Here is a 26,967-nt window from a genome sequence, read left to right as displayed (position 1 = left end):
ATAGAAAAGATATAATCTATTATACATATACAGCCTTTTTGCTAGGTTCTGTGGGTTAAACAAAAACGTAATTTCTCATTTTGCTTTCAAGTATTAAAAGACAAGACAGGATCGACTAATGTGTATAGTACAGAGCTGAAAGTGACTTGCCCCAAAAGAGTTGTATGGCCAAATGTGTGAGATCGCAGACTCTGGAATCACAGCTTGGGATTCAAATCCTGGCTACCTCATTGGCTTCCTCAGACTTTGTAAGAAGGCATTTTTCTTTGACTCAGATCTCTTATCTGTAAAGCATGTCCATTAACAGTATTTTTCATGGAGTTACTGTGAAATTTATTAGTACTTTATGTAAGGTATTAGAACACTATAGAGTATATGCTCAGAAAATGTTAGTCCTTAATAATTTTTTAGAGGTCTGGATAAGGAATTAAGGTATTTCGGGGGGGGGAATCTATTGGGGGGGTCTTTTTTGAAACAGGCTCTCCCTGTAGCCCCAGCTGGCCTAAAACTTGCTATGTAGACCAGGCTGGCCTTGAACTCACAGAGATCCTCCTGTCTCTGCCTCCCGAATGCTGGGATTAAAAGTGGAAAAAACCTACTTTAAGAATAGGAATAAGGGGCTGGAGAGATGACTCAGCAGTTAAGAGTACCAACTGCTCTTACAGGATCGATTCCCAGCACCCACATGGTGGTTAATAATCGTTGGTAGCTCCAGTTCCAGGGGATTCGACGCCCTCTCTAACCTCCATGGGCAATGCACAACACAGATGCACCTACTTACATGCAAACAATACACACGTAAACATAAAATTAAAAAAATAAAATTTTTTTAAAGGATAGGAATAAATCAGTAAGATTTCCTCAAAGAGGTAGTGTTGAAATTTTACCTTGAAAAATAAACATAGTTACATAAAAGGAAAATCCTAAGCAAAGTCACCAATGGCAAAGAAATATAAAGGAACTTAGATAGGAACAGAAAATACAGCTGAAAGGTCATCTAGGACTGTATCTTAGAGACAACCTTGAATGACCCACGGAGGTTCCAAAAAAGTACCAGAAGTCACACTGTGCCATGAATCCAGAACTCAAATCTAAGAGGCTCCTAGCCATTCATGCTGACTACCCTGGAAGCAAGACAGTGCTCACCCACAGAAACCAGGGGACATCTATTGCTCTACATCAGTAATTCCCAAACTATCCGTCTCATAAGGAGGCTAGCAATAAATGGACCTCAGGACCACAGTCACAACTACTGAATCAGAACCTGTATGTGAGTGTGATGAAGAGTAAGAGCTGAAATTTTCATAAAATGATTTTAATAATCAACTAGCTTAAAGAATTACTGGCCAAGAGACAAAATTACTCCTTATGAGGAAATTCGAGTGCTAAAGACTTCAAGCTTGAAGCTTGAGACCTGAAAGATCATGAAAACACTGAGCAGAAATGTGGGCCAGAAGAGAGAATTGAGGGAAAATATGATTAGATCAATTCTGCACAAACCAAACTTGAGATGCAGAAATGACTGTATGAAAATGACCCACAGACAGTAGCTGCAGTAAACTGACTACTTAGGAGTGGGAGATGTGATGCAAAGGATGCACGTCACATTTTACAAAACCAGGAGAAATATGCCTGCTGTCAAATTTTAATACACCAGACACAGGATAAATGTGTATTTTAGTTAAAAAAACAAAATTTTAAACATTCTCAACTGTTTTCTAAATTGCAACATCATAATCTAAACACGTAAGTCATGAATTCACTCTTATTTTCCTATTTTACCTTAAGCAACATAATATGAGCAAAACAGACACAGGCCTAAATAATGAAATTAGTAGTTTATCACTGAGTAAATGATATAAGTGAAAGGCATGTCAGGTTTGAGAAGAACTTTAGATGCAAATAGTTACGTTTCATATAATTTATATCTTCCACAAAAGTATTCAAGTGCCATATAATGTATACTTCTACACAACAGTGCAACTAATAAAATCTTTAAAAAAAACATTTCTTTAAATAGTTTCTATCACAAGTAATCACACAGTTGATATTCTTATTCTTATTGTTCAGCACTACTTCTGTGATTTTACATTTCTGTAGCAAATTAGGCTTCAAAGAAACAAATCCCACCAGTCAGCAGAGGATAAGTGATTTCATGAGATTTATTTTTTCTGTAGCTCCATCTTTTCCATTTAATTTTATTATACAGATTCAGTTTTTCTGGTTTTCAAAATCCAACTTTTTAAGTGCTAATTTTGAAGCATTTCAGATTTCCTATTTTCAGATTAGGGGTGCTCAACCCGTTTAGCCTACACAAATACTCCATAGTCTTAAAAACTCCAAAATTTGAATCACTTCTTATCCCAAATATTCCAGATATGGGATTATCAAACCTCTAGCAACTGCAGCAAGTACAGTTCAGAAAATCTTCAAACATCAAACCAGCAAGCTGCCAAATCACTTATTGTTTTTCTTTGCTCGGCTTAGGATTTAAAACTTTTTCCATAAACGTTATGATGAAAGGTAAGGTAGGCTCCTATCACACACATGGAGTACAGCAAGACACCGCTAAGCTTACTAAACACTACTTCCTTTATTTCATAGAAACCCATGGGGTGTGTTCCAAGGAACCTGAGAGGGCTGTCTTCTGCAGGCCTGATTTGGAGAATGGACTCTCCCTCCAGCCTCAGCTTCCCAAACATGATTCCTGAAGACTGACAAAAGAATAACGGGGAAAGGTGAGCAGTGAGAATATATCTGGATATTCCTCGGTCCTTGTTTGACTTCAGAGAAGAGACGGGGCTGCCCTCCCCAACACTACTACTTCTGCTTCTAAGTTTCTTTCCCAGGACACAGGCCTGTTCAGAGCTTTATCCATCTTACTACTGAAGTAAGCACAAAATGATGCTTACTGGGATTCCAGGGAATTTCCTTCATTCAACTAGAAATAATCACAGCAAACAAAAGGGAGGTAATAAAAAAAAAAAAATACTGACAAAGCTATATGATGAGCTCTTTAAATTCTGGATTGAGACCTCTGCCCAGTTTCGAACACCACCTTGGTCAAGTTATAGCATTTCTTTTAATCTGTTTCTTCACCTAGAAAATGGGGTGATCTACCTTTGACAAGTATATGGATCAGTAAGAATACAAAAATAAGAGAAAATATTGTGTCCAGCCTCACAAATCAATATTTAACAAATACATTTTCTCTTAACACTTAAATCCAAGTTCTTTTACCACTGACACCAGTAATACTGACTTTAAACCAGTCACACTTACTTTTCATCAGTACTATGTTGCAGTAACCACTACATTTCAATGAGGTCAATGAGCAAATATAGACACAGGCAAAGAGCATAAAACACCATCAAATTCACCTGCATCTCCACGGAACACCCCACTTCCAGGAAGCCTCCTATAGCAAAACTACAGGGTTAATCACTGACCATCAGAATGGAACAGCACCCTGAGTTCTCAATAAGTAAAGTTTCAGATTTCAATCAATAGAAGAAATGTGTCCAAGAAGGAAAAAATACAAAATTTAAAGGCATTAAATACCTATTTCTTTACTTCATCAACTTCTAGGATACCTGTATGTAAAAAGTATAAATACCAAGTTCCTGAAAAAAAATTTTAATTTCCAACAACGGCTTAATGATAAAATGTTAGAATTTGAAAGTTCTGTTTCTTGGTGCCCTATGAGAGGTATACAGAAAACATCATCCATATTAATATTAATTTGGCTCCTCTTTGGCAGAAAACAAAGTCCAACCAGTGAAAAAGGGTTGGTAGCCCCAACCTCTACCAGCAACCACACAAAACTAATGGGAACACAATTTTACCTGGCCACAAAAGTCAGACACATTATCTGTAGTACACCTTCAGTGCTTCTTCCTCTCTAGCAAGTTCTCTGAAATCTACATCCTAAATTTAAAATCCAGTCCTTCCTATGTCCCTTAAATATATCACTTATTGGACAACCGGTTTTTGTTTTGTTTTTTCCTCTGCCACTGGTATCTCAGTCTTGACTTTCTCTAATCCAAAGCTTTACAAGCTAAAATTGATGAACATTTTTAAATGTAAACAATGCACACTGTAATAATGCATCATACATAGTAATGGCATTATTTCATGAAATATTCCAGTTTTATAAACATGGCATATTCACCAAGTAACAAATATTACTGTGTACAAGGAAAAAACTGTGGCCTCCAGTTTAAAAAGTCCAAAAGCTATTGCTTAAGTCATCTTTTCTAAAATATTAATCAAACAGTATTCTTTTGTTTAAAAGCTTCCTGGTGGGCTAGTAAATGCAGAATAAGGTTTCAATTACTTAAAATAGCACTTCAGTTTGTCCACAATTAGTTCACCTAACATCTTTTGCCAGCCTATATTCCAGTTCTACCAGCTTTGGGGTGTGTTGTTCCCCTTTCATCTATTCTGTACATCCTACTCATCTTTCAAGACTTGGTTCAAGTACGGTATGGTGGCACATCCCTTTACTCTACAGAGGTAAGTGGACCTCTGTGAGTTCCAGGCCAGACAGAGCTACATTGTGAGATTTTGTTTCAAAAACAAACAAAAAGGTCTTGATTCAAGTCTGCTCCCTTATAGGACCTAAACCAGAGAGGCGTACACACTATTCACCGTGATCTCTGACCAAACTCTTTTTTTTCTTTTGGTATACAAGTGTTTTACCTGTATGTATGCAAGTGTCATGCAATGCCTGGGGAGGCCAGAAGAGTGTTGGATCCCCTGGAACTGGGGTTACCAACAGTTGCTAGCTGCCATGTATGTGCTGAGAACAGAACCCCGGTCCTCTGCAAGAGCAGCCAGCGCTCTTTCCCCCTCTGTCTAGCCTTTTACACTGCTGACCTCTGTGTTCTTTCTGAAATTTTCTTGTTTCTGGGAGAAAGAACACAAGCTAGGTTTTCCTCCTACTCCCTGAACATTTCTCTTCAGCCTCCCCTTAAACACTGGTATTCCACAGACTCCATCCTTGGTCATTTTTACTTTCTCTAAATAACTTGCATGCTCTAAACACACACCAAGCGCTTCCATTATTTATACACATGCCAAGAACGCCACAGACAGTTTCTCTAGCACAGACCTATCTCTTCTGAGGTACAAAAGGATGGCATTCTTTCCAGGACCCGTTCACTTCTCTCCCCTGCTGCCTGCATCCAAGTCTAAGTCAACATTATATCCCACCTCAACCAACTCCTCTGCAGAGGACCTTCACCTACGATTGCAAGCCGTTTTTCATTTTCTACTCACCAACCATACAGCTTTCAAGAAACAAACTTAAGAGGCCCCACACACGCACACACTGAAAACCTTTTAACGGCTTCTCACTGCCCTGAAAATAAAAGTTCGAAATCCTTAGTGCTGTCTTCAATGCCGTCCACACCCAAGTACAGCAGGCTGACCTTTTCCCACCTCTCCACAGCCCTCTCTCACTACCCTACCATTTGTTTTATGCATCAGCTGCATGACTGAAATACTTTCTTTCTCATCATCCAAGTACTCAAACCCAGTCTCCCGAATTCAGAATAAGTACCAAGTCTTCTGGACTACTTAGCTTTGATCTCATGAATTGTTAAGTATATATTTAACTCCTACCAAAACAGCCAGTCCCTCACCAGAAAACCCATTACTCTTTGTTAGATGTGTTGGTGGTTTGTGCTACTGTCTATCTCTCCAGTTAGATTTCAGAGTATAAAGGCAGAGACTGAGTTCCTGGTGTTCAACGCTATGGGCCAGGGACAAGAACCATGCTAGCAAGCACAGATAAATCCCTCTGCACTCTGGGAGTCTATCTAAATGAATGAAGTTGTAACAGCTTTCTTTACGGGTTCTGAGAACTGAATTGCTCTACTGCTTTACAAACACAATCACACCTCCTCAATAAAGCAATTTCCCTATAAAACTTGAGGAAAGTACACAGGTGGCGCCTACCCGGTGAGTCACCACTGTCCATCGAAGTTTGTCAGACCACCAATCCCACCGGGAGAAAAAAAAAAAATGCAGCCCCACTCTTCTACCAGAGGCATTTGGTGACTGAGCAAGGGGACATCACAACCGTGCACACAAGACCAGAGAGGAGTGACTGGAGCCCCAGGGACTTTGGACCAAAACAAAGAGGTTCCGGCAGAAGTGAAGGACAACAAAAAATTAAAAATTAAAAAAAGTGTTTTATTCCCCACGTACCAAACGAGGTGTCGCTGCCTCGGTGCGGTCCCGCCCGCCCCGGGATGCAGCCTGGCGAGGACGGTGGGACCCTGAACTGTACCGGAACGGCCTTGGGGTCGAGAATGCGCCTCTGCCGGCCGGGGAAGCTCCGAGAGTCCGAGGCAGCCGGCGCAGACGTTCCGGCGGCGCCCCAGCGCGGCCGCTTGGTGCAGGGCTCACAGCCGGGGCCCGCACTCATGCTGGGACCCGCGGCGCACAGTCCCCGGGCCGGCCCGGGCAGAGAGCCGCATTCACTAACCCTGACGCGGACGGGCTGCGCCTGCTTCTCGGCGACACCCGCACCATTCCCTCTCGGCCCCGGCCTGCTACGGCGGCCGCTGCTGCGCCGGCCTCCGAGGCAGACCCTCCCTGCGCAGCCGCCGGCCTCCGCTCCTCCGCAACGAGCCCACCTGCCCCGAATGCGACGCCGCTCCGACTCGGGATCCGACTCCGGCTCACTTTCCCACCACTGGAAAGCAGCCGTAAAACGCTCTCGACTTCCGGACCACACACAGTCGTAAAGCGGAAGTATGGCGCTTCACGGGAAGAAGGCGCCCGGAAGGTCAGTGTGTGAAGGTGGTAGTGGAAACGCGGGTTTGGCCCCGGTGTTGCCGTGGGTGCCACGGCCTAGTTACACGACCCCGGCCTGAGGTGACGGTGGGAAGCCCACGGCAGTTAGCTGCGACGTCATGGAGGGCGGCGGGGGAAGTGGCAACAAGACCACGGGCGGCCTAGCCGGCTTCTTCGGAGCGGGAGGAGCCGGGTACTCGCACGCGGATCTGGCCGGTGTCCCACGTGAGTATCTGGCCTAGCAGGCTCCGCTGTTTCCCACGCCCTCACGGAACGTGCAGCCTTCCCAGGCCTCTTGCCCGCTGCCCTTCACAAGCTTCACCTCTAGGAATGGGATTTCTAGACTGAACGAATTTTGCGGGCCCTAAGACCCTGGGAGGCTGGGCTGTGTACTTGACCCCGGGTTAGGAGACCCTAGATCTGGAAGTAAACCTGTTCCAAATAGGAAGGCCATAGTTAACTTTTTCGTACGAAGTCGTATATTCTAAATTCTAAATTGCTATTAGGAGGAAACACTTGAGACAACCCAGGAAACCAGGAGAAGCTGGAAGTGATCTGAACTTTAAAAATGATTTATAGACAGGAAGAAAAGCCGAATAAGAGTCTCGGGAAAGGTTCCAAGCGGCTGGGAACTTGCTCATGCGAGCTTACAGCAATGGTGACAGCGTGCATAGGATCCATGCAAACCCAAATCAGACAAAAACCCAGCATAAAAATGGGGAGGGAGATTGGTAAGAAGCCCCAACCTTAGCCCGAGGAATTATTAGCAGCTGAATCACTGCAGGGGGAGGGGGAGTTAGGTTTTTGTTTTGTTTTGTTTTGGTCTGTTTTTGAGACAGGGTCTCTCTGTAGCCCCAGCTGTCCTAGAATTCACTGTGTAGGCTAGGCTGGCCTCGAACTCACAGAGATCCGCCTGCTTCTGCCTCCCAAGTGCGGGGATTAAAGGCGTGCACCACCATGCCAGGCACCAATTAGTTTTCTTTCAGGAAGTGACACTGGATAGGTTGACCAGGCTCCAGTGGATGGACTCACATCTGGGGACACAAACTTGCTAAGCCTTAACATATATGACTGAATGCATGAAAAAAAAATGGGAAGGGACATAAACAAGACTGAGCCTGTTAGTGCTCCTCAATCCCATAAATACATATTCCAGGCTTTTAGGATTTAGATGTTATGGATATTCAACTGGATAAGGATTTGGTAATTATGGATATTCAACTAGATAAATAGAACTTGGGACTAAAGATGATAGGAAGTACCATTTGCAAAAGCGGGTGGTTTTTAAATACTTGTAATATTTTACTAGATCCTTTATACTTAACCCAAATAATGCCCTTTGATGACCCTTCTGTCCACCTGTCAGACTGATCAGACTGATTCCAGAACAGCAGTTTGTATATGTCTTACAATTTTTCAGTTGCATAGCATAAAGGTCACTACCTTAATGTGACAAAGTATTGTTACATTGATTTAAGATTTGAAAGACTAATGAATGAATACCATTTATTTAACCTACAATGTGCCAACTACTTTTCTGGATGCAGGACTACAGTGGCTTTTTAAAAAATAATTCTTGCCTTTGTGGAGCAGCATACTGCTAAGGTGAGCAAAATAACACAAAATCGTTGCAGTTGGTTAGCAGTAACATAGAGGAAGTAAAGTGGGATCCCGAGATGGTGATGGGAGGAGGAGACTATTTTAGAATGGATCAGGGAAAACACTTGGGAGCTGGCGTTTGACCTGAATAGATAATTATGACCTGATAGAAAATTATGGGTAGAGAGTCAGGAAATGCCAGCTAATACAAGCTTTTACTTATAAACAAGGATAAGGAGTTTGGATTTGATCTAAGAGTAGAGCAAAGCCATTAGGGCTGTCATGGAAAGTGAGTTGAAGGGGTAAGACAAAGTGAGTTAAGTCAGAAGTTATTGCTGTGAGATGTGCTTGGACAGGATGCTAAACATGACAAGTAACAATTGAGAAATTGAACTAAGTGGACTTTGAATTGAGGAAAAGACCAGAATCCCCGGCAATGCATACATTTGTGAACAATCACTTGAGATATAGAAGATCCAGAGATTAAATTTAAGATTGGGGAAAATTGACCACCCAGCCCCGGTCTTTAAAGTTGGTAGGTTTAGAGTTTATGTCTGAAAGTTTGTCTTCTTTTCTATTCAGTTTCATCCCTATGATAAAAATCAAGACTTCTCTGCCTTACCTAACAAATCAACTATATCAGCAACACTGTTACTGTGCTAGGAAGGAACTACCTCCATATACTTAATGCATAGTCAGAAACCCAGCTCAGCTGGGCATGGTGGCCCACACCTTTAATCCCAGCACTCTGGAGGCAGAGGCAGGCAGATCTCTGTAAGTTCAAGACCAGCCTGATCTACATAGTGAGTTCCAGGACAGCTGGGGCTGCAGGGAGACCCTGTCTCAAAAAGACAAAAAAACAACAGCAAACTTAGCCATTATTTTCCCTAAGAGGCTGGAGTAATCATTTGTAGTTTTTTGATTGACATGCAAGTGAAAGAAACTACCTTTATAAATGGCCTGTGTGGGCTGGAAAAATGACCTAGTGTTAAGGGCACTTGCTGAATTCAATCTCCATAGCCTGGTAGAAGGAGAGAACTGACTCTTGAGAGACTTCCACATCTCCACACACACAAATAAATATATGAAAAAATAATAAATGGCCTGAGCTAGTTTCCTGGTGGTATGATTTAATCTATGTTACTGCCTGTGTTTTCCAAGAGTCTAGGTCATCATTGCAAAATCTGGTAAAAGACTGAGGGCCTCTCTAGACCAATCAGCTCCTAAAGTTACAGGAAGAATAAAATCAACAAGTCATGTAGCAATCAGGAGCCTAAGCAGTCCCATAGGAAATATTATTTCATTATAATACGACTTTTTGTTTTCTCTCTAGTAACTGGTATGAATCCCCTGTCTCCCTATTTAAATGTGGATCCACGATATCTCGTTCAGGTAAGATTAAGGTTTTGCTAGTTTGGTTTGGTGCCTTATCTTGCTCTAACATGAAGTTCAAGTGCTTAGTGCTGACCTGAGTGCTGATGTACTTCTGGAGAGACTAAGTTTCTGGTCTCTATTTACTTTTTTCCTCCCACAAAACCTATAGAGTTGACTTGTACCTCTTCCTGAAACCACTGAAGTTTCTTCAAAGGTTTTTTTTTTTTTTTTTTTTAAACCAACAAGGTATTAGTGAAAGCATCACAATAAAAGCAAAGTTTGTTTTTAAAGCTCATTTTTCAGTGTCAAGGTGCTAGACTGGACTAAGTGTCAAAACTTCAAAGATTAATATTTCAATGATTTGGGCAACATCTGAAAATTAATAATTTCATGGCATTTCAATATAATAAAGCAATGAAGGAAAAATACAAATGAGAAATTACGTGATTACCTCAGTAGAGGCAGAAAAAAACGTTTGGTTAACTTTATTTTTTGGTATTTTTGAAACAAGGTCTCCCTGTAGCCACAGCTGGCTTGAAACTTAGTATGTAGACCAGGCTGGCCTTGAACTCACAAAGATCCACTTGCCTCAGAATCATCAGTGCTGGAATTAAAAGTGTGCATGACCACACCCAACTTTGATAATGAAATTTTTTTTCCATACCTTTGAAAACTGGACATCGTAAAGAGTATCTTGATGGTGGGGGGTTTTTTGGTCAATCATTGCCCTTTTTTTTTTGTCTTGGAGGTAGGGTCTCCCTGTAGCCCCAGATGGCCTGGAACTCACTATGTAGACCAGGCTTACCTTGAACTCAGAGATTCGTCTGCTTCTGTCTCCTTAGTGCTGGGATTAAAGGCGTGTGCCACCACACCAAACTTTGATGGTCATTTTTATCTGAGGCAGTATTTATGGTTCCTTTTGCTAGTGGTTGTCACTGTTCTTACATCCACACTGACATTTCTATTAAAATTTATCATGAGTAACAAATCCTCTTGAAGTCCAGATGAATATGTGGTATAGAACGAAGGAGAATTTCATTATGTCCATAATCTACTTGAAATTATGAAGATTTCACATAATCTCAGCCTTATAACTGTTTCAGGAACATTATTGGCTGTTCCTGGATTCATTTCTCTTCTGTGGTAGCAACACTGGTGCTTCATCGTATTTTTATAGTGCTAGGGTCCTAGAGTATCAGCAGTACAAACTTAACCTCTCAGTTTATCTTCTTTATGTTCAGTGTATTGACATATTTGCCAGCGTTGTTTGTGTATGCTGTGTACTTCTCTCCAAACCTCGTAGTAGTCTTGTGGTTGATTCTGCTGAAGAGGAGGCTGGTCCTGATAACAGCTTGTGCATGCTTGACAATAATGTTCGTGATAGCCACTTTTTTATCTCTGGCTTTTTAATTAGTTTTCTTTCTGGATTGAAGGATAATTATTTACCTTATATAGATCATTTGTTTGCCTTATATAGAGCATTTCCACAATCTTCTAGAGGAGGTTGAGAGTAATTTAAAACTAGGTCATTCATTTAAATGTCAGGAAGCACCTCTAATTTGCAAAGTCACCAAGTAGAACTGGCTTATTGTCTATCAGACCATTTTTGTGTGGTGAAAGTATATGTGCTTGTTTGTATAGTTTCTGCTGAGGGCATATATATAGAGCCAGAAACGAAAAACCCAATGCTGTGTGCTATCCATCAGGATAATTTTAACCATTTTTGCATGGGATGCTTGGCAAAAATGAAAGTGGTCTTCTTACGGTATGTTAGTATTTCAAAATTGAGCATCACTTTTTGATTTTTAATAGAATAGTGTCAACTTCAGGTCTTGGGTTGCCTTCCAGAAGTACATCCTAAACTTGTATGTGCATTTACTAGAAAGAGATTTTGTAGCTTTCTAAGGTTATCAAAGGAATATATGCCCCCGTGCACTTAAGAATTATTAAGTGGAAGAGCTGGTGCATTTGCAGAGCATATGCAAAGCCTTGCATTTGAATCTTTACCACTGAAAACAGAAAGGCCTTATAAGTTCATGCATGCCTGTAATCCTAGCACTGGGGAGGGGTTCGACAGGATGATCAGAAGTTCAAATTATATGATGTTTCAATTTTAAAACTTATTATTAACCTAAAGTTACTAAGAGCTGGAATAGAATTGTCAGGAAGTAAACCCTCACATTATTTATAGTCAATTGTTTTTCAACAAGAGTACCAAGTTAATTAGTGAGGGGAAAATGGTCTTTTTCTGAAATAACGCTAGGACAGCTAGAATCCATGTGCAAAAGAATTAAATTGGGCCCCAACTTCACAGCATATGCAATGCAAACTCAGAGTAGAACAAATGCTTAAATGTAGCAGGTAAAGCTGTAACCCTATTAGAAGAAATCATGGGGAGGAGGGGAGGGAGGGAGAAATTTAGAGTATTCATGTCTACACTCTTGCACAGCTGCTCTGAGTATATGGTTAAGGCAGAGTCCCTACGGCCCTATCAGAGTCACACATGAAAGATGGGGTAGAGTAATGGGAATGCTGAATGAGAACCCTTCCCCAGAATTAAATGTGTTGTATTCATTTCACTTTATGTGTTGGCTCTTACTGCAGGTAATTTTATTTTTGATAGACTAGTGTAACTTTGAAAATCTACTGTGGAAAAGTTGAAGAACCTGTGATCCCAGCACTTGGGAACCTAGGCTACATAATGAGACCCTGTCTCAAGAATAGAATAAGTAGGAAGAAAGTTTATTTTAAAGGACACTGTAAGTACTAGTCTTCAGAAACACTCATCTTGGTTTTCATTTTTACCTTTTAGGATACTGATGAGTTTATTTTACCAACTGGAGCTAATAAAACCCGGGGAAGATTTGAACTAGCCTTCTTTACCATTGGAGGATGTTGCATGACTGGTGAGTGTAGTTATTTTATTTGTATATTTATTTTTTGGCCTTTTTGAGACAGGGTCTCCCTATATCCCCAGCTAGCCTGGAACTCACTATGTAGACCAAGCTGGCCTTGAACTCAGAGAGAACCTCCTGCCTCTGCCTCCCAAGTGCTGGGATTAAAGGTGTGCGCAACCATGCCAGGCACAAAATAGATTTTTTTTAAAAGCATAAAGCTATTATGTTGTTGGATTCATTGTTTTGATTCACTAGGGGCTGCATTTGGGGCAATGAATGGTCTTCGGCTAGGATTGAAGGAAACCCAGAGCATGGCCTGGTCCAAACCAAGAAATGTACAGTAAGTCTTCTGGAATATCATGATGCTTTCGTGTTAACCCCTGCTTTGTTTAATGCTTACCCTCCTGATCACTTTTCTCTCCTTCTTTTCAGTTAGAGTATGTGTGTGTCTATGTGTTGTCTTACTTCAAAGTAAAAGGAACCAAGGAATCAGATTACTGAATCTTGCATTGGCAAGGAGTGATCTTTGAGTCAGTGTCCTCAGCCAGCTGATACTATGATGCTACTGTGTAACCTAACTTCATGGCTTGGTTGTGTTTCAGTGTCCAGACTTATATGGCATGCTTTTTAAATTGTTGGGTTGCTAGTAGGGATTTGGATTGTTGAGGGCCTGTAGCACCAGAGTCCTTGGTAATAAGAGTGATGGCCAGATTATATATTAGCATGTCACTGACTTTTCAGTTCTAAAAATGGGGAAAGACAGAAACTCTAAAATTTCTAGATCTTATAAGAAATTATTGTGTATATGTATGTGCATGTATGCAAGTGCACATATATTTATGTGTAGCCAGTTCATGTCAAGGCCAAACATCAGCCTATCATATCCTTCCTTAGGAGCTGTCTACTTTGTTTTTTGAGGCAGGGTTGCTCACCTGGGACTCGCAAATTAGGTGTCACCAATGGCCAGCAGGCCCCAGCAATCTTCTTGTCTCTGCCCCCTGCTTTCCCCACTCTCTCCCCCTGTGCTGGGATTACAGGCATATAGTCCCTACCCCAGTCCCAGCAAGGCTGCTGGTGATCCAAACCCCTGTCCTCCTACTTACACAGTATGTACTCTTTATGAGCCACCTCCTCAGCCCATTATAGACACTTTAAACTCTGACTTTGATATATGTAGTTTTGCCAGAAGATGGCAGCAGACTTGCTGGGATTAGACTTTAGAAAACTTAAAGCCTATCCATTTTTTTCTGTTCCTGTTACAGCATGAATCCTGAATCCCTATATTATCAATTTAGATCCTTCAATATTTTTGTGTTTGTATTCTTAACATTTGTCCTTTGATCCTTTTTTTAAACTCTGTATTATAAAGAAATTTTAATCTGTTCAAAAGAAGCCAAAATAGCATAGAAGTTCTAATAGGCATTGGCTGTAGCAAGTCATACCCAATTTCTTCCCTTGTACTGTTTTCGAACAAATCTCCAACTGATATTAAATAAAAATTTTTAAGTAGGAAGTTTCTCGGAAAAGATACTATGCTTCAGTTCCTAAATATAATCATTCTTATCTTCCCAGAAAAGAAGCTAGGCCTTAGAGCCAGGCAGAACTGTGTGGCTTCATAGTCCTAGTTTCATTACTTGCTATTTTGTGATCTTAAGGAAGCGTTTTCTACTTTGTACCTTGAATTGTTGTGGAGGAACGTTACAAATGAGAAGTCAGAAAGGGCTCAGTGAATGGAAAGTATTGCCAGCTTGCATCCCAAAGAATGTTACCAGTTTGTAGCCTGCCACCAATGCAGTAATGAAAGTTTAAAACTTGGTACAGATTTTTTTAAATCCATATACTAAACTTGCAGTGTGTTAGCAAATATGTAACATAATAAATTAGAAAATATATTTCTCTTTGTAGACAATACTTTTTTTTTTTTTTTTTTAGTCTTTTTGAGACAGGGTCTTCCTATAAACAATACTAATTTTTAAAACATTTTAAAAGCAAACAAATTCTAGTAATATAGAGAGAGCTTGGTGTTCTTCCTCTTTGCAGTTGTATTTCTGTTGTTCCCAGCAGTAGTCAGCCATCCTTGACCTGTTCCTGTGATGGCGTTACACTACTGGGAGAGTAAGGTCTTGTCTTTACCCCCCTGCCTGGTCACTGTTCTGGTGGCATGTGGTACTGGTGTGAGGCAAAACTGTGCTTCCTTGAGAGTGTGCTAAGCATTCACTTTGACTGCTTAGTTCTAGTGTGGGAGCAGACAGTACTTTCCCCATGTGGTCTGATTAGGAAGCTGTTTCTTTCTCATCAGTTCTACTTTGAATCCTGTACTCTGGTCTTCTCTACTTTTATTCTGTTTAGTATTCTGAATATATACACCCCTCCGCAAAAGAAAATCAAACCTATTTTCACAATTTACAGTGAATTTTTTTTTATATAGATTAGTTTGTAAAATACATTTCAGGCTATTAGTCAAAGTCTTGCATGTTTAACCTCTCTTTAATAATTTTTAAAATTTTTTATTTTATGTGTATTGCATATATTGCCTGCATATAGGTAAGTACACCCATGTTATGCAGTGCCCACAGAGGTCAGAAGAGGCTGTCATCTCCTGGGACTGGAGTTATGGACAGTTGTTAGCTGCCATGTGGGTGCTGGGATTCAAACCCAGGTCTTCTGCAAGAACAACCAGTGTTCTTAACCACTGAGCCCCTAATTTTTAATAAGTGCTGTCATAACTCTTGGGGCTGGAGAGATGGCTCAGTCATTAAGAGCACTGACTGCTCTTGCAGAAGACCTGGGCTCGATTCCCAGCACCTACATGACTAACAACCGTCCATAACTCCAGCTTCAAGGGAATCCAGTACCCTCTTCCCCAACACCCTCTTCTGATGTCCATGGGCATGACATGGCACACTTGCACTTACATACATGCAGGCAATATACATTAAAAAATAAGAATAAAGTATTTTAATGTTACCATAATTCTATCTTATATAGAGTAAAAATTATGTATTTTGTGATCTGGGGTTGTGTTAAGTTGTATCTTAAAGAAACACTGGGGCTTGGGTCTAGATGCTTTAAGTAGCTACTATTATGGCTTTTAAAATACTAGAGAAATAATGATCCTAAATACAAAATGTTTCTCTTCCCTGGTAGGATTTTGAATATGGTGACTAGGCAAGGGGCACTTTGGGCTAATACTCTAGGTTCTCTGGGTGAGTATAAATCTTGTTCAATAAGTTATTTTAATTTTCTCTTACTCTGGTAAGTGGATTTTAAACACTGCCTTTCTTTTAAAACAATATACCAAGTAAAATCCTGTTTTAAACTAAATGAAATGTAAGTAATTTAGGTCTAAGGCATAGGGCTACTATACATGTTAAGAAAGGTTCAAAGTCCTCTAGAGAGACTTGGCAGGTCAGCCCAGACCTTTTGCTTTGTTTTTCTAATAGTCTGTTGATGTGTAGATTGCAGGGACCTAAATGGCAGTGTTACAGTCTTGAAGATAAGAAAAGCATTCACTGTTCTAGACAGGGGTAATTTAATGGTACTTACCTGGAATCCAGTGCTTTCGTCACATGCTGTTCATGAATACTTGGTTCTTTTGATTACTGGTGATTTATCATCTACTTGTGGCACATACCTTAACATCTAAGGTTTTCATAATTTATGGACTTAACTGCATTTCTGATAATCTTTTATTTGTAACAAATTAAGTAAGGGAAATGTGGACAACTCATCGAAAAGAGAAAAAGCCTAAACTGTAAGCTAGTAAGATCCTAGCCTTGCCATAGAATCTGGAAGCGGACATCTTCACATTATAAAGCCAAATTCCTGTTTTGGACTCTGACAAATGATTGCATGAATGTGCTCATGTCTACAACCCTGTCCCCGTCCTACAGCAGTCATGCTCCTCAGTTCTTTTTCATTGCCTGTATACCTAGGTTAGTCAGCAGTCCTTGCCCACATACACTTTCTTGGTTTTAGCACTGAAAATCCTACATTCCAGAAAATCCTACAGTCCTAGGCAGACTGCAGTAGCTAGTCACCCTCTTGGTTACTGTGTGTTTCCTCATTGTGATGTGATCAGCCACAATGTTCTGCACATGATCATTTTCAGCTAAATATGCTAAACAGGAAGATGAACAGTAAAAGTATGATGGTACCACAACAGTCAAATTGTAAGGCTGAAGTTGGTATAGTATTGGAGAGTCAGGTGTGGCTATGATTTTGCAGGTGGGTAAGAAAACAGTATAATACATACTATGCTTGATAGGAATCTAAAGCACAGGTAAGGGTTGTTTGAGAGAAAGTATTGTACAAGTAAAGGGTGTTAGTGGGTTTTTTTTTTTTTTTAAGTGTGAAAAATCGGACCTCACACTCCTTTGTTATTTTGTTTGGTTATTCTGTTTTTGTTTTGGAGACAGCGTCTCACTGTGTATCCCTGGCTGGTTTGGAACTAACTTTGTAGGGACCAGGCTGGCCTTGAACTCAGAAGAAATAGCTATTATAGCTAACATAAGTAAAACTTTGAAGTATTTTTCTTGGGACTCCCCAGTAATACTTCCCAGAAATAGCTATTCTTATTTCTTCTGAAATTTTGTAGACTGTGCCATAACCAGTCAGTTATGTACTAGTGCACACATGTGCTTGCTCTATATGTCAGTGGATGTAGCTCTTTTATAGCTTTTAAGTGACTTTAGTATTCTGTTATGGAAGATCCTTTCTGGATCCGTCCAGTGATGCACATGTTCTTGGTGGACATTTTATTTGTTGCCAGGTTTTGCTACTAGAAACAGTGTTCCAGTGATAGTTCTGTATGCATCTTTGGAGAAGTTGACTTTTAACACTTATCCCTTCTGTTTCCGCTTTAGCTTTGCTCTATAGTGCATTTGGTGTTATCATTGAGAAAACACGAGGTGCAGAAGATGACCTCAACACAGTAGCAGCTGGAACCATGACGGGCATGTTGTATAAATGTACAGGTAGGCACTACTGAATAGAACTGAAGTCTGCTTTTTATCTGTAATATTTAAAGGAATTTTATGTTTTTGCAGCGCAACCTAGTACTCTAATCTTGTGATTATTGAGTTTTGTTGTTGGTTTTGACACCAGGCTCTCACAATATAGACCAGGCTGGCCTTGAACTCACTATCTTCCTGCCTTACCTTCCTGGTACTATAATTGCAGGTATGTGCCACACTATGCCCAACTCTATCATCTCACACACACACACGCATGCCCCCTCTCCTGGCAGTCTCATATGCTTGGCCTTTGAATTTGACTGCTCTTGCTCCCTCATATAAGTAGAATCACATAGCATTTGTCCTTTGTGACTGGCATGGTTCATTTAGTGTATTACTCTTCAAGGTCTTTCCCTCTCATGATGTGTTTCAGAATGCCCTTCCTTCTTAAGGCTCAGTAATATTTCTTTATACCATTACTTGCCTATCTCTCCTGTCAAATGATGTTTAGTTTGCTTTTACCTCTTATTTATTGTGAATTATGCAGCAGTAACATGGGTGTTCAGATAACTATTTGTGACCTGTTTTTACTTCTTTCAGATATATGCCCTTAGATATAGTCCCATAAGTAGGATTGACGGTTGGTTTTTAAGCAACATCATGTTGCTACCAAGGGTCTGATAGTTTTCTTTTTTGTATACCTATTCACTAGTTTATGTGTTTGTGCATGCATGTGTATGCACTGAGGATTAAACCCGGTGCTTCATGTATGCTAAGTACACTATTTGCCAATGGGCTACCCTCTTCATCCAGTGCCCAATTTAATTTTTTTATTATGTTGTTCATTTTTATTATTTTAAAGCCTAAAAGATTTCAGTGTGAAGTCTCTTACATTCAAAATCTGCACCCTCACTAATTCCCTGTTCCCAGTGGCACCTGCTGCATTCTTGTTTCTAAATCGCATCACCTTAGAATATCTTAACTGTCTTCTAGCTGTCAGCTCACTTTCTACTCTGAACTGCTAGGCTCTGGAAAGACTGTGGATGGCACAAATCAAAGTGTCTTACTTGCAGTTGTCTCATCAGTCTGAAGGGAGTGAAGTTCACATGACCTTTATTTAATAGACAAGCTGGAATCCAGGCACAATAAGCTATCCTCAGTTGCTACCCCTCTTCATTGACCTCATGCTAAATAGACCTAATCTGACTCCAAAGCCCATGGTCTTTTTTACCGTTACTACATTGCCTCCAAGATAGAGAAATAAGGGAAATTTTAGAAAAGGACAAGAGTAATAGTCGAGCTGGGCCTGAAAGAGGAACTGAATTTCTGATATGTCTGCTTAGTCTACAGTACTGTGCAGAAGGTCTGGAACTCAGGTCTGAAGGAGAAGAATTTAAGTTTGGAGCATAGGGGGCTAGGGTGGGAAGTTTAAATTTAGGTTAAAATTTATCAGAGAGGTTACAAGAATTACTAGAATCATTCTTAGGGAGATTAAGCTAGAAATAGTGGCTAAAAAAGGCAGATAGGAAGTAGAAGCCTGGGGCTGGAGAGATGGCTTGGCATTTAAAAGCACTGGCTGCTCTTGCAAGGACTCACCTGTTTCCCAGCACCCACATGGCAGCTAACAACCATCTGAAACTCTAGTTCCAGAGGCTCTGGCGCCCTCTTCTGGCCTCCACGGGCATTGCACACATGGTGCACTTCCATACGTGCAAGCAAAATATTCCTACACATTAAATAAATAAGGGGGCTAGAGAGATGGTTCAGCAGTTAAGAGCACTAGCTGTTGCAGAAGACCCAGGTTTGAGTCCCAGAACCCACATGGTAGCTAACAACCTTCCATAGCTCCAGTTTCAGGGCATCTGATAGCCCTCTTCTGACGTCTGTGGGCATTACATGACACAGGTACATTTATATACATGTAGGCAATATACTCATACACATCAAATAAAAATAAGTTTAAAACAATTTTTTAGACAGGCGAGGTGGCAGACCCATTTAGTCCCAGAACTCGGGAGGTTTATGTGTATAAGTGTATTGCCTGCATGTATGTGAGTGCACCAGTGTCGTGCAATGCCAGAGGTCAGAAGAGGGCATCAAATTCCCCTGGAACTGGAGTTAAGGATGGTTCATAACCATCATGTGGGTGCTGGGAATCAAACCCAGGTCCTCTGTAAGAACAGTCAGTGCTCTTAACCACTGAGCCATCTCTCCAGCCCCAAACATAGATAATTTTTTTAAATCAGAAAAAGAAATTAGAAGCCTGAAGTCCAATAAGGAAAAAAATGTTACTGATAAAATTCAAGTGTTATACTATTAGCCTCAATTCAGATGACAGCTGATGAAGGGGATACAGAAGTAATTATCAGGACAGATTGCGCTGGGGATGTGACCAGAGTGCTTGCACGGTACACATAAACTACTGGTTTAGATCCCCAGCACCACATAAAACCCGGTGGGGTAGTGCCCACATGTAATCCCAGCACTCAGAGTAAGAGACAGGAGGATCAAAAATTCAAGGTCATCTTCAGCTTTAAAGGATGTCTCCAAAAATAATAAATTAAAAAAAAAAAATTGGGTCACAAGAAATCTGGTTTGTTAAATGGTGGTAGAAACGGTATATTTATGTATTAGCTTTTGCACTACTGATCAAAATTTCTGACAGAAACAACTTGAGGGAGGAAGTGGAGGGAAGATTTGTTTGGACTAATGTTTCAGAAGGTTCCATCCACAATGGTGGGTAAGGCATTCAGGAGCAGAGCAGTGCTCTTGCATTCTGTTCAGCCCTCAGCCTGTGGGATGGTACAGCCCACCTTCAGGATATTTTTCTCCCTCAGTTAATCTCTGGAAATGTCAGGTAACACAGGTATGCCTCACAGGTCACAGTGTGACAGCCATTAGCTGTCCCAGCCTCTGCACCACTGCCATCCTCTCCTACATGCAGGCACTTCAAGACAAGATGAACTTTGAGAACTTTTAGAACCCTATCCCCAGTGATTCTTAGTCATTTGGGTAACTTTTCTGTAGACATTGCTTTCATATAGTGGTGTAAGGAGTGTGGTAGACCTCTGTTAAGATCTTTGGAAGTTTTATAAATTCTGAGCTAATATCTGGTATAGACTGCTAGGAGAATGGTAAACATTTAACTCTCCAAAGTTATAGGCAGTCAGGCTTATGATTAAATGGAAATGCTATTTAGGAAATAAGACTTCATCAAAAGTCCACTTGATTCTTAGTCTTTACACTGGCCTGTTAGACTCATTCTTCTATCTCATTTGCTCCCTTGACACTTGGAGGGCTCTAGATGGGGCCACTCTTCCCCCATGGCTTTTGACTCTCAGTTAAGGGCCTTGTTTTTGTTGTTCCCTTTTCTTAGAATGCTCTTTTCCAAATATATTCTTGATACTTTCTCTTATCTGTCTGTCTTTGTTTAGGTACCACTTTCTTGGGGCCTCCCTTAAATACTGTAGCATATAAAGTTCTGTGCTAAAGGACAAATTGCTTAAAGCTAGAAAGGGCCTACATTGTAAATGTGGCAATAACCGTTGCCATAGTGTTCTTTGAAGTCCTGTGTACTTTTGGCAGTTCGAAGTGTCATCTACCATTTTTTAATGCTATTGGATAAAAAAAAGTTGTTTTTGTTTGTTGGTTTGGTTTAGTTTTGAGACTCGTTGTCTCTTTCTGTAACCCAGCTCATTCTGTAGCCCAGGCTGGCTTCAGACTTGTGAGGAATCATCCCCATCCCCAGTGCTGGGACAATGTAAGCCAAAAATAGCATCTTAGTTTCTCACTTTGTTTTTTGCTGGTGGCTGGTGAGATTAAGCAACTTCAGTTATTTGGTGGCTATTTGTAATTGCCCTGAAGTCCTTTCTCCTTTCTTACTGTGTGCCTTCAATTAATTTGCTTAAATATTTCAATATTGTAACAACTACCCTTTTACCTATTACATATGTTACATGAAATGTTATTTACTTTGTCTAGCAACACAGGCCTGTAATCCATATCTATTCAACTACTCAAGCTGCAGAGATAGGATAGTCACAGGTTCAAGGCCAGCCAGGGCAATTTATGGAGACACTATTTCATAAAGTAAAGAGAGGGTCAGGGTATAGCTAAGTGGTGGAATGCATGTTTAGCATGCCTGAAACTCTAGGTTCAATCTCCAGTGCTTTTTAAAGGAGCATTAGACTGAATTAAAATCATAAGGACTTCTTCCTTTTTTAATTTTTGAGACATATAACTGAGACTGGTCTCAAACTTGCTGTGTAGCTGAAGATAGACTTTTCAGGCCCTAGTCCTCCCACCTCTACCTCCCAGTGCTAGGATAGCTGGCCTGTGCTACGACACTCAGCTTGAGTTCTTCCTTTAGTAATCTAGCCTCTTTTGGTCTAACAGCTACCCATTTCCTTATAATCTTTCTACTTGAGGACTTCCATATCTATGTTGAGAATCTCATGCTGAGTCTTTGTGCCCCCCCCCCCCTTTTAGGGGAAGGTGTTTGTTTTCTTCGCTTTTTACCCTTGCAGTTTCTAGTTTGTGAGGAAAATGTTGAAGATTGGAAGTATTTTTATGTAAGCAGAAATTAATCGTTCCCTGAGAGAAACTACTTTTCTTACTGGTTTTTCAGTAAAAAGAATGCCTAAGCTCTTTTCCAACTCCCAATCTGGAGTTGAAGTTGTATTTGTGTTCCCATCACATAAACTTTGTCCCTGTGTTCTGTCCTCTTGAGTTTTTAATTGTGAATCTCAGCCTTTAATGACTAAGCTATTTTTCCAGCTCTTGAGTTTTATTTTAAATCGGAAATTAATAAAGACACTGGTTTGCTTTAGTTGAGTGACTTCAGTGTGAACTGATGTTGGAATTCTGGGTCAGCAGATTATTTATCAACTTTGTTCCATAATTGTAATGACCAATTTCACAATTAGCAGTCCTTGTCACTTGACATAGAATTTGTCTTAAAGAAGTAAATTTAGTATATTTTTAGATTCAGGGTTATTAGAAAACAGGAACTACCAGGGTGCCCTGCCTTGTGTAAGAAAGTAGAAAGTTATATTTGGGTGACTTGGCCCTTCCTATTGAGCTAGATGCACCTCCAGCCATTTGCATTATACATAGTAGCCTTGCTATCTTCATGAGTTCTATGAAGGCTCCTACTTTTTAAATACTGATTTAAAGCCCAGTGTGGTGATACATGCCTATGATCTCAGCACTGAGATCCTAGGCATTGGGGAGGTGGGGTGCTGGGATTATAGGCTTGAATTACAGGCGTGTGCTACGAAGCCCAATTTATGTGGTGCTGGGCATTGAACTCAGGGCTTCATGCATTCTAGGCAAGCACTCTTCCTGGGAGCTCTATGTGTGTACATGTATATCTACATCATTTAACCCTTTGAGTCTAAAATATTTACCAGTTTTGAGATTTAAATGAGTAATCTCTGCTATTAACCAATTCTTTATCCTAGAAACAAGGCACTTAAATACTCTGACCCTCATTTGTCGGTTTAGAAAATGTTAATACCCTATCTCTTTAGAAGAGTTGTACAAGAGAACAGAAGACAGGAAGCAAAACCGAAACACAAATGGTGTTTGTTTTACTTCACAGAGATTGACCATTGGCTTTATTTACTTACTCTGTTGTTAGCAAGTATATTTGCTGACCAAAACTTCCTGTTCTTACTTAATTATGAGAAAAACAGCAGGCCCTTGAGTTTTGTTTTAATAAATCATCCAGTTGGGAAACCATAAGATTATTGGGGGGTTAAAAATTAGAACTTGGCTGATGTGATAAAGACTGCTTTTAAGCTAGGATTAGCTATGTGGCAAGCAAATTAAATGCTGCATACATCTGGTGCCTTCCTGAAGAGACTTTTTTTCCTAATCTTTAAAGAATTAACATCATTGGTTTGAACTAAGCTTCTGTTTGGGTTAGAAAATAGAAAGCTTTCTGGGAACCAGTTATTTTTAAGAGACAGAATGCACTGGTATCCCCTAGGCCTTAAAACCTTCTAGGTCACCTTGGTTATGTAACCATAATACTTGTACTAAAGAGCATTCCCATGGGAGCTTATTTGACATCTGAGAACCAGTAAAATGTCTTATATAAAGGTCAAATAGAAACCATGGTGTTAGAACAAAAGATTAGAAGAAATGGTTTGTACCTCTTTCCAAACCAGTGGACTGATTTGTGAGTTGCTAGGGTTGGAGCCCACAGCCTCACTTGTTAGGCAAGCACTGATGTACACCCCCATTTCTGAGTAGATAGTCCTTGGATCTATAAGACATGGAGGGTGTGTGCATGCTAGTGTTATGAAATTAAATGACATGTTTGGTCATAGGAAATGGAGTGCTTCATTACCTGCCCTATCATTTTTCTAACTGTGGCAAAAGCACTTTGGCCTTTGCTTTGCTTTGTTTTGATTCCAAGTAGAGTTTAGAGAACTACATTTTGGCTCCCTATTCAAGAGTCCTTACTACCCAAAGTTTAGCTCTAATAACTGAGTTAATGCTTTTGTAGATAAATTTAACATTTATTCTCATCTCAATTATTTCCATTTTATGATTTTGGTCTAAGTATAGTTCACTTTCAGCTCTATGCATTTTTTGTAATTTTTCATCCAAGTGCTATGCCATGGTCTAAATACAAGATGATAGAGATGATATAAACTTAGATGCCTCTTCCCTTTACTTTGATTTTTGTGGGGCTTTGTCTTAGGTTTTTGATCCCTCTCCCACATGTCTGACAGCTGCTTATTGATGTCTGCAGTTTCTGTTTGGGTCTGTTTAAGAGAGATAATTTAAGTAGGTTAGCTATCAGAAGTCTTCAGACTAGAGTGGGAGTGGTCCTCTATCAGCTAAAGCCACCTGCTAGGACTGCAGAAATGGTTAGTTCTGGTGTTCTAACAGAGCTTTGTGCCTGAATTCTACAAAGAGCTCAGTGTTTAATAAGGCAGTTTCACAGGTTCACCTCAAATACTCCAGACCCACTGTAGGCTACCTGGAATCTGATGGTTTGTGGAGGACCTGCAAGACTGCTTCAGTCCTTAAGTTTTCTTTGGGAATCCCCATTCTTTTGGAGTTTCCTTAGCTTGTTTGCTCTTTACCTCATAAAGGTTATAAGCTGATGTAATCATAACAGCTGGTTCATATTTTCTATTTTAAGAAACTTCTGTATCACTTCCTCTTATTAGACTTGGGAATTATGTTTAAAAGACAGACTTTATTTCAGATAAAATACTATTAGTAATCTTTTTCCACATGAAAAATTGTTTCGTTGACAAGCACAAATAGTTCAAAGTCTAATCCTGAATTCTTTCTCGGCTAGTCTGCTAATGTTTAGTGCTTCATTGCGCATTAGTTGTGTGAGATTGACATCAGTGCAGGAGACGGGGAGTAGTGTTTCATCAGTACTGACTCAAAGCTTGATTACTTTTATCACCACTGCTTCTTGAGTCCTCAAAGTTAGTATTTGGAGGACCTGTCCAGAGTCCAAATACTGATAATACTGTTTCCACATAGGATATTCACTTTGTTCATGTTACAGCCTTAAATCCATTGATGCTGCAAGTGAAGTTCTAAACTCTTGGGACTAGCATGAAATGACTGATCTGTTTAAACTTCAACAGTGTCTTAACCAAAGTTGCTGTAGGGAGAAATTGCAACATTAATCTTGATGATCTTAGGTATAAATTGGAAAGTTATAGGTACAAAGATTGTGTTAAAATATGCAAATGTATATTTGTATATAAAATATACAAATGTGATTTAGGGGATTTATCGTGGACTTAGTTTCCATTTTTTATAATTTTTTTTAATGCATGTGCATATATTGCCTGCATGTGTATAAGTGTACCTGTGTTGTGCAGTGCCCACAGAGGTCAGAAGATGGTATCAGATCCCCTGAACCTGAAGTTACAGGTGGTTGTTAGCAACCATATGGGTGCTGGGAATTGAACCCAGGTTCTCTGCAAGAGCCACCAGCACTCTTAGCTGCTGAGCCATCTCTTCATTTCTTACTTTTAAAACTTACCTCCTGCTTGAGATACAAAGAGAGAAGTCTCCACAATCTTTCCATTTTTACCACATATTTATATAACCCTTTGATTGCTAGGACATGAAATATATAAGGTTGTTCCATTTTCTTTTTCCTTCTCTCCCCAGGTGGTTTTCGAGGAGTGGCACGAGGTGGTCTGGCAGGACTGACACTTACCAGCCTTTATGCACTGTATAACAACTGGGAGCACATGAAAGGCTCCTTGCATCAACAGTCACTCTGAGATTTTTGCCACCTCAGGAATGGGGGACATTTCATAGTCATCCAGATCAAGTCTGGAGTTGCTTTCTCTCATGTACCTACAATTACTTTGAACAATTGGAGATTCTCATTTGCTGTGATCATGGATGGTTGCCCAGGATCATACTACTTGCCCTTAGTGAGTTGCAGCCAAACCCTTTGGTGGCTCACTGAGTAATGTGTTTTTTTCTCCTTTGGAGATATCTTGTACCCTTTCTCTTTCCTACCCCCTAAACTGGAAAACCATTCAGGTCATACTTACTTTTCAACATTTTATCACCATGTTTATTCTTAAAAGTCTGAAACTAATGCTGCCCTATATTCCAAATAAAGGGTGAAAATAGAACCAAAGTTATAATGCCAATATAAAATATGATATCTCTGTTTCAAAACATTTAAGTGGCTGGGAAGATGGTTCATCAGGTAAAACACTTGCAAGTGTGAATACCAGAGTTTGGATCCTCAGCATCCACATAAATGGATATAACCCATTTATATGGATGCAACCCACCTGTAATCCCAGCACTCAGGAGGCAGATACAGAATCCTTGGAGCAAGCTGGCTAGCTAGACAAATTAGTGGCTCTAGGTTCAAATGAGAGACTTTGCTTTCAGTATATAAGGTAGAGAGCAATTGAAGACACTCAGCCTGTGGTCTACACACAAAAACGAAACAAAAAATACCTGAGTATAAGTTAGACACTCTTGGTGCTTTTTTTCCTGCCTAAATTAAGCTAAAACAATGTATTTTCATGTTTGTATTGAAATGAAGGGCTAAAGGTGTCGTAAACAACTTGGGTAAGACTTTTTTTCTCCAACACAGCTGACATAACTCAAGGTTTTTCAGGTTAATCATTATATTAGTATGCTAGAACAGAACAGTCTGTCCAGCAGTTGACCTTCACTCTCTATAATAACTCCTTTCTGGGACTAATGAGGGGTTGAAAGTACAAGGTGTAGGGTTTTGTTTTTTTTTTTTTTTTTTGGTCTTTTTGCAACAGGGTCTCTATGTAGACCAGGCTGGCCTTGAACTCACGGAGAGTTTTCTT

At 40.2% G+C, this 26,967-nt stretch overlaps 2 protein-coding genes and 1 non-coding gene across 3 annotated transcripts in view; 2 read left to right on the top strand and 1 right to left on the bottom strand.

Annotated features, from left to right (window-relative positions):
• Positions 1-6,700, bottom strand: part of Parg (poly(ADP-ribose) glycohydrolase) — a 123,554-nt gene extending 116,854 nt beyond the window's left edge. Inside the window, exons 1-2 of the mRNA XM_008834110.3 lie at positions 6,214-6,700; positions 4,281-4,294 (exon numbers count right to left, since the gene is read on the bottom strand). Coding sequence (XP_008832332.1) covers positions 4,281-4,294; positions 6,214-6,433 — 234 coding nt within the window. The 5' untranslated portion in view covers positions 6,434-6,700. The remainder of the gene's footprint in view (positions 1-4,280; positions 4,295-6,213) is intronic.
• A 78-nt stretch (positions 6,701-6,778) lies between these two features.
• On the top strand, positions 6,779-26,716 carry Timm23b (translocase of inner mitochondrial membrane 23 homolog B). Its single transcript, XM_008834109.2, has 7 exons — positions 6,779-7,029; positions 9,737-9,795; positions 12,590-12,683; positions 12,930-13,014; positions 15,822-15,880; positions 17,540-17,650; positions 25,787-26,716. The coding sequence occupies exons 1-7, from the start codon at positions 6,924-6,926 to the stop codon at positions 25,900-25,902; spliced, it is 630 nt and encodes a 209-aa protein (XP_008832331.1). The 5' UTR covers positions 6,779-6,923; the 3' UTR covers positions 25,903-26,716.
• Positions 14,731-14,927, top strand: LOC115070566. The gene has a single exon (XR_003849723.1). It is a non-coding gene; the product is annotated as a small nucleolar RNA SNORA74 (small nucleolar RNA).
• Positions 26,717-26,967: the final 251 nt, after the last annotated feature.

The sequence above is a fragment of the Nannospalax galili genome, unplaced genomic scaffold (genome assembly GCF_000622305.1).
Source record: "Nannospalax galili isolate Female #2095 unplaced genomic scaffold, S.galili_v1.0 scaffold996, whole genome shotgun sequence".
Classification (NCBI taxonomy): domain Eukaryota; kingdom Metazoa; phylum Chordata; class Mammalia; order Rodentia; family Spalacidae; genus Nannospalax; species Nannospalax galili.
Note: the sequence above shows the minus strand (reverse complement) of the source record. Positions and strands in the feature narration are given on the sequence as shown.